At 35.2% G+C, this 18,779-nt stretch overlaps 1 protein-coding gene across 6 annotated transcripts; it reads left to right on the plus strand.

Moving 5' to 3' along the window:
* Positions 1–65: 65 nt before the first annotated feature.
* LOC117331890 (GDP-fucose transporter 1-like) lies at positions 66–16,105 on the plus strand. Of its 6 annotated transcripts, none has more exons than XR_004533687.1 (7): positions 66–205; positions 7,324–7,384; positions 8,591–8,731; positions 9,090–9,206; positions 10,247–10,355; positions 10,827–12,981; positions 13,012–16,105. XR_004533687.1 is itself a non-coding variant. In XM_033890847.1 (6 exons), exons 1-6 carry the CDS (start codon positions 117–119, stop codon positions 11,366–11,368), a joined length of 1,059 nt encoding a protein of 352 aa, XP_033746738.1. In that variant the 5' UTR covers positions 66–116; the 3' UTR covers positions 11,369–16,105. The 6 variants fall into 6 exon arrangements, 1 of the variants encoding a protein (XP_033746738.1); XR_004533688.1 differs by having other exon boundaries at positions 10,827–12,893; positions 12,954–16,105; XR_004533689.1 differs by having other exon boundaries at positions 10,827–12,893; positions 12,982–16,105.
* Positions 16,106–18,779: the final 2,674 nt, after the last annotated feature.

Genomic DNA, 18,779 nt, shown 5'->3' on the forward strand with positions numbered 1-18,779 from the left:
TCGGGGTCACGCTAACGCTTTACTTCAGCGTAGTGATGGTAAGATCAAACATATGTTTGATATAGATTTTGCTTGGACGTCGTGGCAGAACTCGCTGAAGGGGAAACTTTTCTTCAATGACTCTGACGGTCTATCACAGACATCCAAAAATGGAAACGTTATTTGCAAAGTATTTCAAAATTGGGCTGGTCGTTTCAGCATATTGGTAAGAATGTGGAAATGTAAAAAATAACTGCCAAAATAAGCAGGTCTATGCAGCTCTGTGCTTTCCTGTAGCTAGGCTACTCGGTATCATGTTACCATTAATACTGTACTGTATATATGTTGCTGCAATTAGATGCAGCATTGATGATATGTAAACATACGTACGATTTTTACTGATTAATGTACGACGAGATGCATGAAATACTTTTACAGTTGCGTTGGAAAAATTATATATTTTTCCCGTTTAGATTCTAGTACTGCGGACTGGAGTGTGAATTTTTATTTACTATGGCGAGCAAGTGCAGATGCTTGCGGTTAGATATCACATATGGTATATGTACTATGTAGCCTTTTATGACTGTATAAAAAGTACAGATAATTATTTTATGCAGTAATAAGCAGTATATAGTGCATAATATAATCTAACCCACAATATGTAATATCTAACCCCAAGCACCTGTGTGAGTAAGAAGAGAATAAATTGTTGTGTATATATATATATATATATATATGTATATAGCAATCAGATACTTATTTTTAAGCTTTATGATAATAACAATCTTTGTAGTGCCTTTAAAAATTATGATTTTATAAAAAATAACTCCACATATATAGTGGCCTTATGAATATGATTTTGAAGACCACTATTACTGTAAACCTTTAAAATCAAGCATCTGATTGCTGATACGATTCATTAATTATTACGCACCATATTTTAATGAAAAATTGTGATCTAACTCATGTCCACAAGTACCTGTGAATTTAGACCATTACATTTTAAGCACCATTAAAAAACAGTTTGTACCCTATTCATTTTCTACCATTGCAATTTCGTCCCATATGGAAAATAAGTGTAATATATTACCCTCTTAAATAGCACAGCTCCCTTTTTGGAAGTGGATGTATGAGAAAGGATTTTGTCTCTCTTTTTATAGTGATAATTTTGAGTTGGTTGCATTTGTTGACTATAGTTTCTCTATTTGAAATTTCATTACAGGAGCTCTTTATTCCTTTTCTGTCCTTAAAGGATCATTAATAACATACGCACTCACCACAAGCATGCATGTCGCACGCACGGGAGGCCGTCCTTAAATGACCTTAGATGTTAATAGGACGTTAAACAAAATAAACCAAACCAAACCAAACATTAATAACATGTTGTTAATACATTAATCTGATTGCATGGTTTCATGAAAAGCGTGTGAAAAAAAACATATGGTACATTATAATTGCCTTTCAATATTCATGATCTGGTACAAAATGGTTACATATGGTATGATATTGTGTCTACCTATGGTACAAAATGGTGAAAACATGGTACCAAATGGTAAATTTGATACAAACTGGCAATGGTACAAAACGGTTATGGTACAAAATGATCTAGTTTATGTATGGTGTATCAAAATGTCACCAGGATGTGATTGTCGACCTAATACTGACATAGCCTCCAGGCATGGTCACTTTGCTAGATCAGGTTGGTGGCAATTTATATTGATAACTTTAACCCTACTGGTAGGGTGTATATATTCACTTGGAGAGCAAGAATTTGCTAGTTGTAGCTTCAGTGCTCCAGTCTTTTTGATTAATCAGACGAAGCAGAGTGTAGTTTATAAAACGGGAGCGCAGATCAAGAAACTATTTTAATCAGATTGGACCTCTTTTCAAATAAATAGCTTGTGTACAAGATATCTTATGAAACCCTAAAATTCAATAGATTAAGACTACATATATACGTAATTCATGTGTATAGCATAGTATCATATCTTCATAACAAGTTCTACACCTGATTAAATTTTGGTGGTCATACTTCAAGTTAAAGGGTCAAAGGTCATACTTGGTCAATTTCTCATGTCAGTTTGTGTTCAAAATATCTCATGAACCCTTCAATTCAGTAAAATCATATTCATAACATCATAAAATGAGTTCTACACATCTTAGCTGATGAGGTGGGGCATATTTGGTAATACAAATGTACCTGCAGGAGATTTAATCAGCCATATTTAAGCAGCCATTAAGTACTGGTATAGCCCTAAGGTAAATAAAATTAATGCTCTTAAGTAAATTTTGCATGAAATATAATACAGTACAATCAGTGTTGCATTTCTGATATAGAGACAACTGTGAAATATTAGCTAACTGGAATTTTAACAACTAATCAGTATCTATGAAAGCCCCATGCAGCTCACTTTGTTTTTTTATTATACTATATACTTACAATGTGGTATTGGTCAAGGTTAAAGGTCAAAAGTCACACTTGACTACTATAGGTATGAATAAGCTTATGTACAAGATATCTCATGCATGAACCTCTGGACAGATTAATTTTGTTTGATTGATGAAGGAGTCAGGATGCATCTATGTGTGTCCCAGCTAACAATGCTTTTACTAATGTCTAAATGTGTTTTTAAAGAAATTGGAGTACATTCCAGGGGCCGCAGTGGCTGAGTGGTTAAGGTGTCCTGACACTTTATCACTAGCCCTCCACTGCGTGCCAAACTTTCAAATCTTTTACAGGACATTCGGTCTGGTGAAATAGAAATGTTTACCAGACCGGACAAAATTTTACCAGACCAAAAAATGTCCAGAGATAAAAATTCAAATTTCACATCTATAATGTTTTAATTGAATAATGTTATATTCAACAATGAACAATGCAATGAAATTTCAAAGTTTTAAATGGTATCCAAAGTTTTGTATAGGAAACAACACAGAAGTTGAGATTAGCATTCTTTATTTCCAAGGCTTGTTTGTGCCCCGCACTTCTCTCATGGTCCTGAATTGCCGAAGTCTTCAAATTGGTTCACCCAGTTAAGAACATATTTTGTCCTTTCAGGCGATTATGAATTGGGTTACCTTTAGTGATAGCAGTCTGATCGATATATAAGACACATGTCATCACCGCACTGTCAAACCTCAGCCATTCCTCGCGCCCATCACACCACTTAGCTAGAAACTTTCGCTCCCACTTTTCCTCATACTGTTGTTTTGAGCATGAATGGAACTATCAGAACTTTTACACTTTGAAGCCTTGCCCGGCACTGCACCGGGAACGTATTTCAAATTACGACAATGGCGGAAACATCGCCCGGAAGTTTTGATAGAAACTATAATTAACGACCCGTATGAATTCCGGACCAGACATAATTCGATCCGGCGATACTAATTACCGAATCGGACCAACGACGGTTTTACCAGATATGTCTGTTGTAGTTTGGCACGCACTGGCCCTCCACCTCTGGGTTGCCAGTTCGAAACCTACCTGGGGCAGTTGCCAGGTACTGACTGTAGGCCAGTTGGTTTTTCTCAGGTTACTCTGGCTTTCCTCCACCACACAAACCTGGCATGTCCTTAGATGACCCTGGCTGTTAATAGGACGTTAAACAAAAAAAACACTAAAAAAACAAAACCCAGCAATATATCGAAGGTGAGGGGTGAGTTGGCATGCATGAACTTAACATAGCTGGAAAATTGCTGATAATATCTTCAGCAGACAGTTATGATAAGGCATCTGTAGCCTCCATTAGTACATCTAGTTATCAAACCAGCCATTTTAAAAAGAACATTAGTGTTCGGTTATTGCAATCAAGAACAAGACTGAGAAATATAACCATATTTGGTAACCATATTCACCAAACGCCACCTACTGTCTGTTTCAATGAAATATGGCTGCCGCCATGGCCTTATGCTTCAAATAATTTACTTGCAAAAACATTATTTAGTAGTTTTACCGAAAATGTTAAAACATATTCAGTAGATGTTTTCAAGATGCATACGATTTGAGAAATGCATAACGCTAGCGAAATGTGAAGACTAAATGAACCTGAACTTTGTGAATTAACAACAATTGCGCAGGCACATTCATCTTCAGCGGATGTTTTGATATTTTGGCCCTTCCGTGTTCATTCCAAGATGCCTGACATTATAACATAGGTCTGCAAATATGTCAGCGATTTTACTTAAATGTGTAAAATATATTTACTAGAATGTTACATCATTATCAACTAGGTGTGAATTTCTGTAATTTAGAGAAAGAAATCTATCAAAAACGGCATTCGAGACGATACATTGTATCATGGCGGATGCTGAGGATCTACATTATACATAGGCTACGTGTTTGGGAGATAGTACTGTATGCTTACAATTAGGTGGTATTTGTGGTCAGGGTGTCTGGTCATAGCGTTAACGTTGCCACCCATTTCCAAATACCATTTTCCTTTGACGAAAACGACCAATAAATCAAATACAAATGATAATTTCTTGTTGTTATTTGCACTGGGTTGCTTGTTGTAGCCGATACTTAGAAAGTATTACGGTTGTAAGGGAGGTAACTGCAATGCTTCACAGATTTGCGACAGTTATGGAATCTTATAACACCCCCAAAAATATTCTCTCCACATAAACGTGTAATTTGTGCGATTACATTGCTGAGCTGTGTGGTTCAGTATGATTGGATGATCAATATTGGAAAGGGACAATGAATAGGGAATGTGTCATCCCATCGGATGGACTTCTGTAATCTTTAATTTGTGATCAGGTTTGAAGTTGAAAACGAAGCTTGAAGTTTTCTTTTCCTGTTAGCTGAATTAGTCGATGAAGATACCAGTCTCTATCTGGTTGTTATCCTTTACCACATTGTTAACAATAATTATACCAGGAGTATATATCTTCTCATATAAAGATTTATTAATTCCTGAACAAAAGAACTTAAGTTTTTATTTTGAAGTACGTACCATACATGCATGAGTACAGTTTCAATACGATACATTCCTAATTCAGGCCTTGATTAGCAGCTCTAGTTTTGGTTTTCATATATTATTTTTATCCATCCAAGATAGATCAACATACTTTCAATTTCAATTAGGACCTTACAGAAACATGCGTACAATCATATCAGAACAGCTCCAAACATTTCAAATTATTTGCAATTAATTCCTAAATCAATATCAGTCAATTTATCAACTTTAAACTTAGAAGATTACTGATTTTGCATTAAACAATAATGTTCGTTTACAGTACTTACAGTATTTTGATTCATATAACATTCACTATAATATATAAAGGACAAATTTTTCAATGGTATGATACAAACTTTTTAGCCCACCATCATCAGATGGTGGGCTATTCAAATCGCCCTGCGTCCGTGGTCCGTGGTCCGTCCGTCCCTCCGTCCGTCCGTCCGTCCGTCCCTCCGTCCCTCCGTCCGTAAACAATTCTTGTTATCACTATTTCTCAGAAAGTACTGGAGGGATCTTTCTCAAATTTCATATGAAGGTTCCCCTTGGTGCCTAGTTATGCATATTGCATTTTGAGACCAATCGGATAACAACATGGCCGACAGGCAGCCATCTTGGATTTTCACAATTGAAGTTTGTTATCGCTATTTCTGAGAAAGTACTGAAGGGATCTTTCTCAAATTTCATATGTAGGTTTCCCTTGGTGCCTAGTTATGCATATTGCGATTTGAGACTAATCGGAAAACAATATGGCCGACAGGCAGCCATCTTGGATTTTGACAGTTGAAGTTTGTTATCGCTATTTCTGAGAAAGTACTGAAGGGATCTTTCTCAAATTTCATATGAAGGTTCCCCTTGGTGCCTAGTTATGCATATTGCATTTTGAGACCAATCGGATAACAACATGGCCGACAGGCAGCCATCTTGGATTTTGACAATTGAAGTTTGTTATCGCTATTCCTGAGAAAGTACTGAATGGATCTTTCTCAAATTTCATATGAAGGTTCCCCTTGGTGCCTAGTTATGCATATTGTATTTTGAGACCAATCGGATAACAACATGGCCGACAGGCAGCCATCTTGGATTTTGACAATTGAAGTTTGTTATCGCTATTCCTGAGAAAGTACTGAAGGGATCTTTTTTCAAATTTCATATGAAGGTTCCCCTTGGTGCCTAGTTATGCATATTGCTATTTGAGACCAATCTGAAAACAACATGGCTGACAGGCAGCCATCTTGGATTTTGACAATTGAAGTTTGTTATCGATATTTCTGAGAAAGTACTGAAGGGATCTTTCTCAAATTTCATATGTAGGTTCCCCTTGGTCTTTAGTTATGCATATTGCGTTTTGAGACCAATCGGAAAACAACATGGCCGACAGGCAGCCATCTTTGATTTTGACTGTTGAAGTTTGTTATCGCTATTTCTGAGAAAGTACTGGAGGGATCTTTCTCAAATTTAATATGAAGGTTCCCCTTGGTGCCTAGTTATGCATATTGCATTTTGAAACCAATCGGATAACAACATGGCCGACAGGCAGCCATCTTGGATTTTGACAATTGAAGTTTGTTATCGCTATTTCTGAGAAAGTACTGAAGGGATCTTTCTCAAATTTCATATGTAGGTTTCCCTTGGTGCCTAGTTATGCATATTGCGATTTGAGACCAATCGGATAACAACATGGCCGACATGCAGCCATCTTGGATTTTGACAATTGAAGTTTGTTATCGCTATTTCTGAGAAAGTACTGAAGGGATCTTTCTCAAATTTCATATGAAGGTTCCCCTTGGTGCCTAGTTATGCATATTGCGATTTGAGACCAATCGGATAACAACATGGCCGACAGGCAGCCATCTTGGATTTTGACAATTGAAGTTTGTTATCGCTATTTCTGAGAAAGTACTGAATGGATCTTTCTCAAATTGCATATGTAAGTTTCCCTTGGTGCCTAGTTATGCATATTGCGTTTTGAGACCAATCTGAAAACAACATGGCCGACAGGCAGCCATCTTGGATTTTGACAGTTGAAGTTTGTTATCGCTATTTCTGAGAAAGTGCTGAAGGGATCTTTCTCAAATTTCATAAGTAGGTTCCCCTTGGTCCCTTGTATTGCATTTTTGGACCAGTCTGTCCTGAAAACAACCTGACAAACAAACAGCCATTATCGTTAAATCTCAAATTTCTTATATAGCTAGGATTCCCTTGTTTGAAAAGTACTGGAGGGATGTCTCAATTTGCACAGATTAGAGTAAAATGAAGGGAAAAGTAGAGAAAAGATCAATCTGACATGGAACCTATGTAGATCATTCAATGGTGGGCGCCAAGATCCCTCTGGGATCTCTTGTTATGTAGTTGTATTGTTTTTAAATGTTTCTCTCATTTGTAGGCTGATATCCATTACCATGGTGTTCACCAATAAGTACTTGCTCAGCAGTCCTGATCTTAAGGTAAATATACTCTACCACTTCATTTTTTTCCTCGCTTTTGATTAAAGGAAAGTATCAGTTATGGTCTTCTGTCCATCCATGATTCCTTGTGTCGTATATATATATGATTCCTTGTGTTGTATATATATATGATTCCTTGTGTCGTATATATATATGATTCCTTGTGTCGTGTATACACATGTATATATGATTCCTTGTGTTGTATATATATATAATTCCTTGTGTCGTGTATATATATATATGATTGCTTGTGTCGTATATATATATGATTCCTTGTGTCGTGTATACACATGTATATATGATTCCTTGTGTTGTATATATATATAATTCCTTGTGTCGTGTATATATATATGATTCCTTGTGTTGTATATATATATGATTCCTTGTGTCGTGTATATATATATATGATTGCTTGCGTCGTGTATATATATATGATTCCTTGTGTCGTGTATATATATATAATTCCTTGTGTCGTGTATATATATATGATTCCTTGTGTCCTGTATATATATATGATTCCTTGTGTCGTGTATATATATATATGATTCCTTGTGTCCTGTATATATATATGATTCCTTGTGTCGTGTATATATATATATATAATTCCTTGTGTCGTGTATATATATATATGATTGCTTGCGTCGTGTATATATATATAATTCCTTGTGTCGTGTATATAATTGATTACTTGTGTTGTATATATATATGATTCCTTGTGTCGTGTATATATATGATTCCTTGTGTCGTGTATATATATATATAATTCCTTGTGTCGTGTATATATATATGATTCCTTGTGTCGTGTATATATATATGATTCCTTGTGTCGTGTATATATATAATTCCTTGTGTCGTGTATATATATATAATTCCTTGTGTCGTGTATATATATATGATTCCTTGTGTCGTGTATATATATGATTCCTTGTGTCGTGTATATATATGATTTCTTGAAATGCATTTCAGGTCCTAAGGTGAACTTAGATTAATAACAAATATGCTGTGTTCAATATTATTTTGACATAATAATTTATTGCCAATCCATTTAGATTTAGAAATAAAACACTGCTTAATTGATAGTTATCAACATAAAATCAACATGTGATCAATTTTAACTTATCATAACAAATATGTGTTATTTTATTGTATAGACATTTCTTACTGGAATTAATATTGAAGAGAATGTTGACTTACTTATATTTACAGTTGAATGCACCGATGTTTGTGACCTGGTACCAGTGTGTAGTCACTGCCATTCTGTGTATAATCCTACGCTTTTTGGCAAAATTGTTCCCAAACAGCTTCTCATTCCCATCCACAGAGATTGACCTAAAACTCAGTAGATCAGTAAGTTCTTGTTTTGTATAAATGAAATATTTAATCAATTTGAGAAAATAGAGGTATATTTTCATTCATTACATTTTAGAAACCACCATGAGACTTTTAATACCCAAATCTTGTCTTTAGTGGCATGTTACTTCGACTCATATAATTCTTGAAGTTAATTTTGAAGGTTAGAGAGAACATATTTCCCACTTGTTGAAATATAACTATGCTTGACCCATCATCCACCAAAGCTAGAAATAGGCTAATAATCGGTTATAATCAGAGGGGATTTCCAATATCTCTGATTGAATTAATTGTCTATATTTTACAGGTTTTACCACTGTCCATTATCTTTGTATTCATTGTCTATATTTTACAGGTTTTACCACTGTCCATTATCTTTGTGTCAATGATCACATGTAACAACCTGTGTCTCAAGTTTGTTGGGGTGGCCTTCTACTATGTTGGACGCTCTCTCAGCACTGTCTTCAATGTGGTAAGTGTAACAGTAGGAATCTCAGTACTGTCTTCAATGTGGTAAGTGTAACAGTAGGAATCTCAGTATCATCTTACTGTGGTAAATGTAACAGTGTCAATCTTGGTGTCTCCACCTCTCAGTATCATCTTACTGTGGTAAAGGTAACAGTGTAAATCCTGGTGTCTCCACCTCTCAGTATCATCTTACTGTGGTAAATGTAACAGTGTAAATCTTGGTGTTACTAACTCCACCTCTCAGTATCATCTTACTGTGGTAAAGGTAACAGTGTAAATCTTGGTGTTACTAACTCCACCTCTCAGTATCATCTTATTGTGGTAAATGTAACAGTGTAAATCCTGGTGTTACTAACTCCACCTCTCAGTATCATCTTATTGTGGTAAATGTAACAGTGTAAATCTTGGTGTAACTGTCTCCACCTCTCAGTATCATCTTATTGTGGTAAATGTAACAGTGTAAATCTTGGTGTCTCCACCTCTCAGTATCATCTTATTGTGGTAAATGTAACAGTGTAAATCTTGGTGTCTCCACCTCTCAGTATCATCTTATTGTGGTAAATGTAACAGTGTAAATCTTGGTGTCTCCACCTCTCAGTATCATCTTATTGTGGTAAATGTATCAGTGTAAATCCTGGTGTAACTGTCTCCACCTCTCAGTATCATCTTATTGTGGTAAATGTAACAGTGTAAATCCTGATGTAACTGTCTCCACCTCTCAGTATCATCTTACTGTGGTAAATGTATCGGTGTAAATCCTGATGAAACCGTCTCCACCTCTCAGTATCATCTTATTGTGGTAATTAAATGTAACAGTTTAATTATCTGTATAATCTTTAATGTTGTCATTGTTGTGACATGGCAAAGCCTTCAGTGTAAAACAGTAGATGAACGGTCTTCATTCTATAACATGGAACAGTTTCAATGCACGTCTTATGAAAATATCATATATTGATTATTAACATTTAATATGAATCTAGTGACTGTACAACATCTAATGGTCCTACACAGAATGTATCATTATCAATGTATTATTTACTCCAGGCATTCTCATACCTGATACTGAAGCAAGCAACTTCCTGTAAGGCTCTTGCGTGCTGTGGGATCATCATCTCTGGATTTTTACTAGGAGTTAACCAAGAAGGTGCTGCAGGTAAGTATTTAGCTTGACATAGGTTAGGAGAAAAGATGTCTTCAAAGCTGAGATAAAGAGCTGAAATGTTTGGTATAGAAATGCTGTACTTAAGGCATAATTTATTAGGTACATATATAATTATAGAATATGTACATTTAACAATATTTGTTACATGATAGAGTATATGTGTTTTACCCTTATATTTGTCAGGCAGATTGTCATTGTTACAGGGATGTACTTGTTGACTACCTATCTGTGTGATAGACTTTCTATCAGCTATAACTTGTTTTACAACAAGCTTTAAGTTAGCTTATATCGATTTCTCATGGGATCTTTCTGTGTGTGTTGGGGTGTATGGGGTAGTGGGTAATCAGAGTATTCAGAGAAAATCCACAAGGTCATGGGTTATCTTGTGAAAGGTACATGAAATGGTATAGGAGTCCCTAAGCCCTATATTTCCTCTAAATGTATGTTATATCTCTGTTACAGGATCACTGTCGATAGCAGGAGTAGTGTTTGGTGTGGCAGCCAGCGCCAGTGTGGCATTGAACTCCATTTTTACCAAGAAGGTGTTACCACTCCTGGATAACAATGTGTGGCGACTAACCTACTACAATAATCTCAATGCCATTGTGCTCTTCATGCCTCTCATGTTGCTGTTTGGTGAAGTACCAGAAGTCATTAACTTCCCCAAACTCTGGGACCCGACCTTTTGGCTGTACATGAATGTTGGTGGTGTCTTTGGGTTTGCCATTGGATATGTGACAGGTCTTCAAATTCAGATTACATCCCCACTCACACATAACATATCCGGTACAGCCAAGGCATGCGCCCAAACTGTGATTGCTTGTGTATATTACAAGGATATCAAGCCCCTGCTTTGGTGGGTTAGTAATGCTGTAGTGTTGGGAGGCTCAGGTGCCTACACCGAGGTCAAGCGTAACGAGATGAAACAACAGCATCAGGCTGCCGTCTCTCAGCTGGCTAAGAATATAGAGGATGGAAATGATGAAATACCAGCAAAATCTTAAGCTTTTCCCTGTCACAACTTATGAGTGACTAGAAATCCTCATTGTATTACTGTCACAACACTAACTTTCTTATTTGCAGTGTGTGAAGTTCCCAGGTTTATTTTTGTCCCATCCTGTGTTGGTGTAGCAGGATTACTGATGAACCTATATTTTTTCATATAATGTCAGATAATCATTGGGACTAAAATAATAGTTACATTTTCTTCATCCATATGTAGTGATGTGACTGGAATCTGTCCTGTGATTTGCCTACAGTCTCTAAATACATCCCTCTTAAAATCATGTGTTTGAGAGGTACATGTCATATTATGTTGATGTGACTAGTGTAGGTATATCACACATTCTGGCAAAGCAATATGTTGATGTAACTGAAAATCCTTCAGTCACATCAAAGTGTAACAGGAAATCCATTTGGAGGGCTATTTATTCATTTTGTTGGGGCATTATCTACAGCATCTATGAGATAACTAATAGTAAGTTTGGGTGAATCAAATTATTTTACACATGTGAAAAATGTTTACATGGTAGTAAAAGATGGGGGATGTGTTACATATGAGTTGACTAAGGAAGCAATACCTAATTACCTATAAGATAATTTTAGGATTGCGGTCTGTGAGTTTTCTCTGGGAATAATTTATAGGTTTTCACAGTTTCTGTTTTCTGATCCTATAAATGTGATAGTTTATATTGTTACTTGTCCACCATTTAAATGATTCATGTTGTTTTTTTCTCCACCATTTCTCAAAACCATTTCACACATGGTGTAGATTGTATATTATTTTTGTTGTGGTCTCACATTGGGCTATATTATTGATGCATAATATATAATCTGCTTAAAGAACATATCACTGCCATGTCTGTTCAGTAAGTGTGACGAAGCATTCCAATTCCAGTTCTATCACAGAATTTTATTGAAGCACGAATCCAGTTTAACTGGAGGATTTCATTAAGTCTCGGTATGTATGGGAAAAGAATAAATGTTCAATGTTTCAATGATTGTTTGTATATATCAAATCTGAATTAACTGTGGTGTGTGATTTGTATGGACGTTTCTAGAGAAGTTATGCAGATTTGACCATTATGTGTGTGACACAATTTGATGATTTTACTTAAAACTGACTTCTGTTATCCTCTGTACAATAGCTTGTGAACACTCCTTTTGATGTAAACAAAAAAACTTTGTTCAATTTCCAGACACAATGATAATATGAAAATCTACCTACAATTGCTGTCATTTAATTGTTCTCAGGAGTTTTTCTTTCAGATTTTCTATATTCTTTTGATACAAAGTTAATTTTCATTCTAACAAGTACAAATGTCTTGGATAGAATGAAAATTTTAAATTCATTTGCCCATTCAGTTAGGATTGACATGAAGCTATTGACCATTTTAAGTTCCATACAGGGCAAGTTTACAAATTTGTGAATAAGAATTTGAGCAGTCTGGATGACACCATTACAAGAGGCCATTTAGACTTGTGGACTGTGGAAATGAGGTGATTTAGTCTGTGTAATGGGTGTGTGAGGTGATTTAGTCTGTGTAATGGGTGTTTGAGGTGATTTAGTCTGTGTAATGGGGGTGTGAGGTGATTTAGTCTGAAATGGAAATGTGAGGTGATTTAGTCTGTGTAATGAGTGTGTGAGGTGATTTAGTCTGTGTAATGAGTGTGTGAAGTGATTTAGTCTGTGTAATGGGTGTGTGAGGTGATTTAGTCTGTGTAATGGGTGTGTGAGGTGATTTAGTCTGTGTAATGGGTGTGTGAGGTGATTTAGTCTGTGTAATGGGTGTGTGAGGTGATTTAGTCTGTGTAATGGGAGTGTGAGGTGATTTAGTCTGTGTAATGGGTGTGTGAGGTGATTTAGTCTGTGTAATGGGTGTGTGAGGTGATTTAGTCTGTGTAATGGGTGTGTGAGGTGATTTAGTCTGTGTAATGGGTGTGTGAGGTGATTTAGTCTGTGTAATGAGTGTGTGAGGTGATTTAGTCTGTGTAATGAGTGTGTGAAGTGATTTAGTCTGTGTAATGGGTGTGTGAGGTGATTTAGTCGGTGTAATGGGGGTGTGAGGTGATTTAGTCTGTGTAATGGGAGTGTGAGGTGATTTAGTCTGTGTAATGGGAGTGTGAGGTGATTTAGTCTGTGTAATGGGTGTGTGAGGTGATTTAGTCTGTGTAATGAGTGTGTGAGGTGATTTAGTCTGTGTAATGGGTGTGTGAGGTGATTTAGTCTGTGTAATGGGAGTGTGAGGTGATTTAGTCTGTGTAATGGGAGTGTGAGGTGGTTTAGTCTGTGTAATGGGGATGTGAGGTGATTTAGTCTGTGTAATGGGTGTGTGAGGTGATTTAGTCTGTGTAATGGGAGTGTGAGGTGATTTAGTCTGTGTAATGGGTGTGTGAGGTGATTTAGTCTGTGTAATGGGTGTGTGAGGTGATTTAGTCTGTGTAATGGGTGTGTGAGGTGATTTAGTCTGTGTAATGGGTGTGTGAGGTGGTTTAGTCTGTGTAATGGGTGTGTGAGGTGATTTAGTCTGTGTAATGGGAGTGTGAGGTGATTTAGTCTGTGTAATGGGGATGTGAGCTGATTTAGACTGTTAATTCAGAACATGACCACTCTGGAGGTGTTGTTTTGCCCTATGTAACAGTGTTACATGTATTGGTATGACTGTTTAGATAAACTATTTGTTAATTTTCTTCATCCTTGATTCCAGTGTTTGTTCTTGAATCAAAGAATAAATGTAGATGTACATTGTGTACTTTGTTGTTGCCTGGGAACTTATATTGTGGGATATTGTTAATGGTGAAGTGTATATAATGGCTGTTCTGTCTAGAAATATTGGATCAAGTTGTTGTGATGGTTTTGTTTTGTGTGATAAAAGATGTATTTTTTTATTCTTAAATAGTTTCATTATCAAGCTATATTTACATATTTATTAAAATGGCTGGTGTTTATAAATATTTACCCCAACAATAGTTTTGGTTGTGCTGATACAGCGTCAGTACAGCTACATATCTGATAGGGGCGGTTATGAACATGACCTTAGTTCTTCCAATGACATTAACTCCCATTCAACAGAATAAAAATATTCCAGAGTTTCTTGATCACAGTTTTTGTACCAATGGAAGTCATATTAATCCACCTGTATACAAAATCAGTCCCAAGTTAATGTCCCTCCCAAAGATTGAATCCTAAATATAATGATATTTACCACCTGGGAGGTGTTTTTGTCAATCAATTCACAATGACAATCTACTCCAACAATGTTAGAGGTTTTACATGGCGAGATACTTTTAACGGGCGCAGTCGGCAAACTCATATCCGATAGAAAAAGAGCCAACCACAGCCTCTTATGTTATAGGAGTAAATGACAATCCTAAACAACGGAATGTCTTTTTCCCAAGTGTTTGTTTACACTTTCATAAAATTACCAAATTTGTTTGTCCTCAAATAAAATATTGATAAAAAGTAATATTCAGTTTGATTAGAGAAAATTCTATCTGATCGTGAGGATCACGCCTGAAGATAATCCATTATTTTGCCATATTTGAACATCATCAGGAACCTACAAGACTCTGATCTGTCGTTTGATTCTAATGGCCGAGTCTCCTGGGTTTCCGATGATATTTGAATTGTATGAAATGATACCCACTGAATTGGATCATAGGGCCAAACATGTGAAAAGGAGACCAAGAGCCTGTGGTGGGTAGTGTGATGATTTTGTTTAGGTACTGGTTTTTTATACGAGGACTAAAGATATGAAAGGTCAGATTTGTATTGTGGGATAAATTGATGGGTGTAATAATATATAAACATTGTAATCAAAAAATGTTCTACAAGTTTTGTTACTCTAAATTATGACATTCTACAAGGTGTAAATAATTGTGATGGTGTTTTTACCTTCTTTTTTTTTTATTCTGTTCTTCGATTTTTATTTAAAATTCCAAATACAACATAACGAAGTGGTGATTTTACATGTACTTTATATTTTCTTGCCTTTTTTTTTCAAATTTCACTTTTCATCACCTTGTGGATGGACTATGGTATGTCACAACCTGTGTAGGATTTGAGTGTGACGTTTCAGAGACCACACTGTGACTTTTCATCAGACAAAATCTTTTCTTTGCCTTGTATTATTGTACAAGATGCTGATATCACACAATATGTTTGTGATCGACCACAAGGAAATATTTTACATGGAAAAGTTTCAAGGTACCCAAAGAATGTATATTTATAATACCTGGTAATAATCAAAGATAATAATTTCACCAAAAAAGTTTTTAAAGACATGAAGTTAATATATCGAGACTTTTGCCCTATTTGTGAGAGGCACTTCGGGACCATTCAGGTTAATTGCTGACCTTGTGTTTATTTAACCATGTCAAAACATAAAAAAATAATTTGTTAAAGTTCTTATTAAAATCATGCAGTTTTACCCATTACATGTACTTTATTGAGTTCCATGTATTTTCATTTTCTAAAAGTATTTTTGAGTTTATTCTAGATTAAACTTACTCAAAGTATTTTTAAAACCATGCAATGAACACGCAATAGATACATGATGTGTATAAGATATGTTAATGTATGATGATACACTTTCTGATGCAGTCAATGTTCTTTGTTTGATAAAATCAATTTAGGTAAGCTATAGTTCAATAATTATATGCCTTTTCTTTTTAGAAATGATTTTCTATATAGATGTGTTTTTGAAATTAATACAGAAAATATAAATATATTTAAGAAGTAATCGTTTTCATTGTTGTCTGTTTTAAAATCAATACTTGATTTATTTTATAGATAGGGTGGCATTTTAACTCATACAGCCATACTACTGCATCCATTGCCCATTGATTATTGGACTTTAATGATTTGATTTGACTTCTGTTCTAGGACAGCTGAAAGGATTTGATGTACAATTTAACAAGGTATTGAATCTACACAAGTAGACATGATCTTGGATTTATCCAACTCGGTGCACTCAGATAAAGCACAGAATTAAAGGCTTATTTAAATAGGTTTTTAGCTCACCTACCAGAACAGCAAGTTAGCTATGCCATGGTGTCCTCTCAATAGCCAAGAGAACAAGAGACCAGATATATTGGGTCTGTATATATCATACTTGAAAGCAGTGCTACCAGTTTTCTTCAAATTAATGTCCTTGACCTTCATTCAAGGTCACAAAGGTCATTTATGCTAAAGAGACCTGATATTGAGCCAGTAGTATGCTGGGTTGAAGGGCTTCAAAATTTATTGAAGTGAATAGACATCATCGTTATTGAAAGTAGATAATGAAGAAACCTAATCTGCTTTGTTCAATCACCAAAACACATTTTATTGGGATTAAAAGCAATAAACTATGTGAAATGCAATTTTTTTGAGCCACTAGATCAGATTCAGATGTGATGTTTTAATTCTACATCTCTAGACTTTACTTTACAATTTGTTAAACAGCAATTAATCACATATGGAAGGTCATAGGATTAAGCACCAGAAGCTTTCCCTTCTGTCTCTGAAGAAGCATCCGAGTGCCGCCATGTCAAAACACATGTCTATATTTGTAGATTCTATACAATGATGAAAATATGATTTACTCTCCAGGGGGCAGAATCTATTGGAAATATGATTTAGCTTTCCAGGGGGCAGAGCCTATTTGAAATATGATTTAGTTCTCCACGGGTTTGAGTCTATTTGAAATATGATTTAGCTCCTCACAGGGCAGAGCCTATTTGAAATACATAATCAGAAAGCAGAACTAGAATCATGGATATGATAACTGTGTCATTCAGCAAAATTGTGTCATTCAGCAAAATTGTGTCATTCAGCAAAATTTTCTATCAACCATTATGAGGAACATCCAAGCAGTTCAAAGAAGTACTTTTGAACCTGAACTGAGAGTCCTGGTTTGAGTTGTGAAAAGCAAAACCACATCACAAGATGGCATCCTAACTTTAACTGCAGGTGTAAAATCAAATTAAAACAGTTATTACCAATCTTAAAGATACAAACAAGACATTATTTATTTTGATGGGTATTTTATTGTGGAATCAATAAATAATGGTATAAATATAGTCTATATATTGGTATATATATCTCGCATGATATGATAACCCACACACACAGCTAAAGTAAGAATTAATAACAATAAACCCTCCACTTAAATACTCATGCCCAGCAAACCATAAAGCTACCTGAGAGAAAGCTTAAATGGGCATTCCTTCAATTGAGTAAAGTCAAGGTCGGCAAAATTAAAAGTACTGGAAGATATGTGTTTTTTCCAAGTAGTAAAAGTTGCAATCTTTACATTAATACGCCAGTTTTACTCTGAAGATAAACCGAAGTTCACAGAGTAGTAAGTCTTGAAAATTCTTAATTCGACGTATCACTAATTACAGCAAAGACATCCAGTATTTGTATGCAACACACCTTTTCCCTGTACATTTCGGTGTTTATTTCATTACTTGTAAGCACAAACACTCAAATAATCATTGATCGGACATAGATTTCATCAATAGAAATTGTGTATGTTTCTGATGTCGGAATGAAGGAATGCCCCTTTAACAAAGCATTTCACTTTAAAGATCTAAACCTCTGGATCCATGTCAAGTTAACAGTGTAGTCCACTTGGCTGCAATCTCCAAGAAATTTAATAAAATTTCAAAAGGGGTTGCCAAATAAATTATGTAAATGAACAGAAAATAGAATTCATTATTGATAATACAGGTAGCATGTACATCAAAGCTAAACGGTCAAATGTTATATCTAATGATATATCATCATAGCAACCTCTAGTTAGAATTTATTCTAAAAGATTTTTTCATGAAATGAATTTATAGTCATAACACAACCACAGATATGAAATCAGTCACAAAATAAATACCATAAAAATTATGTACATACCAAAAAACGGACAGGGGAAATACAATAAATCGTTATGAATGCAAGAAAAACTTATGGGGCACACTAAACTTAAAATGTTCAGAAAAAAAACCCCACTGAAAATCATGCAAATCATGAAAAAAACACACCTAACAATCAAAAACAACATCACTCATCAATCCAGTGAAGTTAACCAATATGCGATACAAATGTGATGGTTGGAAAAATATGAAATATATATTTGCATATGGATTTTTTTCTGTCTAATTATGACCCAAAAGTGAGTCAAAAGACTGAACAGTCCAAATTACACCTGTACCAAATGTCTACAAGGCTAAACTTAAGAGGAGTTGGAAAGGTAAACAACAATTTCAATTTGTAATTATAATTAGTGAATATAAAATGAATTATGTTCCTATAGCATAAAAATACAAAAATATACATTATACAGAATACAGAAAAGAATTATTTATCCTTTAAGAAAACCAACAAATAATAAGCGAAGTAATCGTTCAATGAGTTACAAATCACCGGACTATCAATGT

The sequence above is a fragment of the Pecten maximus genome, chromosome 7 (assembly GCF_902652985.1).
Source record: "Pecten maximus chromosome 7, xPecMax1.1, whole genome shotgun sequence".
In the NCBI taxonomy this organism is placed as follows: domain Eukaryota; kingdom Metazoa; phylum Mollusca; class Bivalvia; order Pectinida; family Pectinidae; genus Pecten; species Pecten maximus.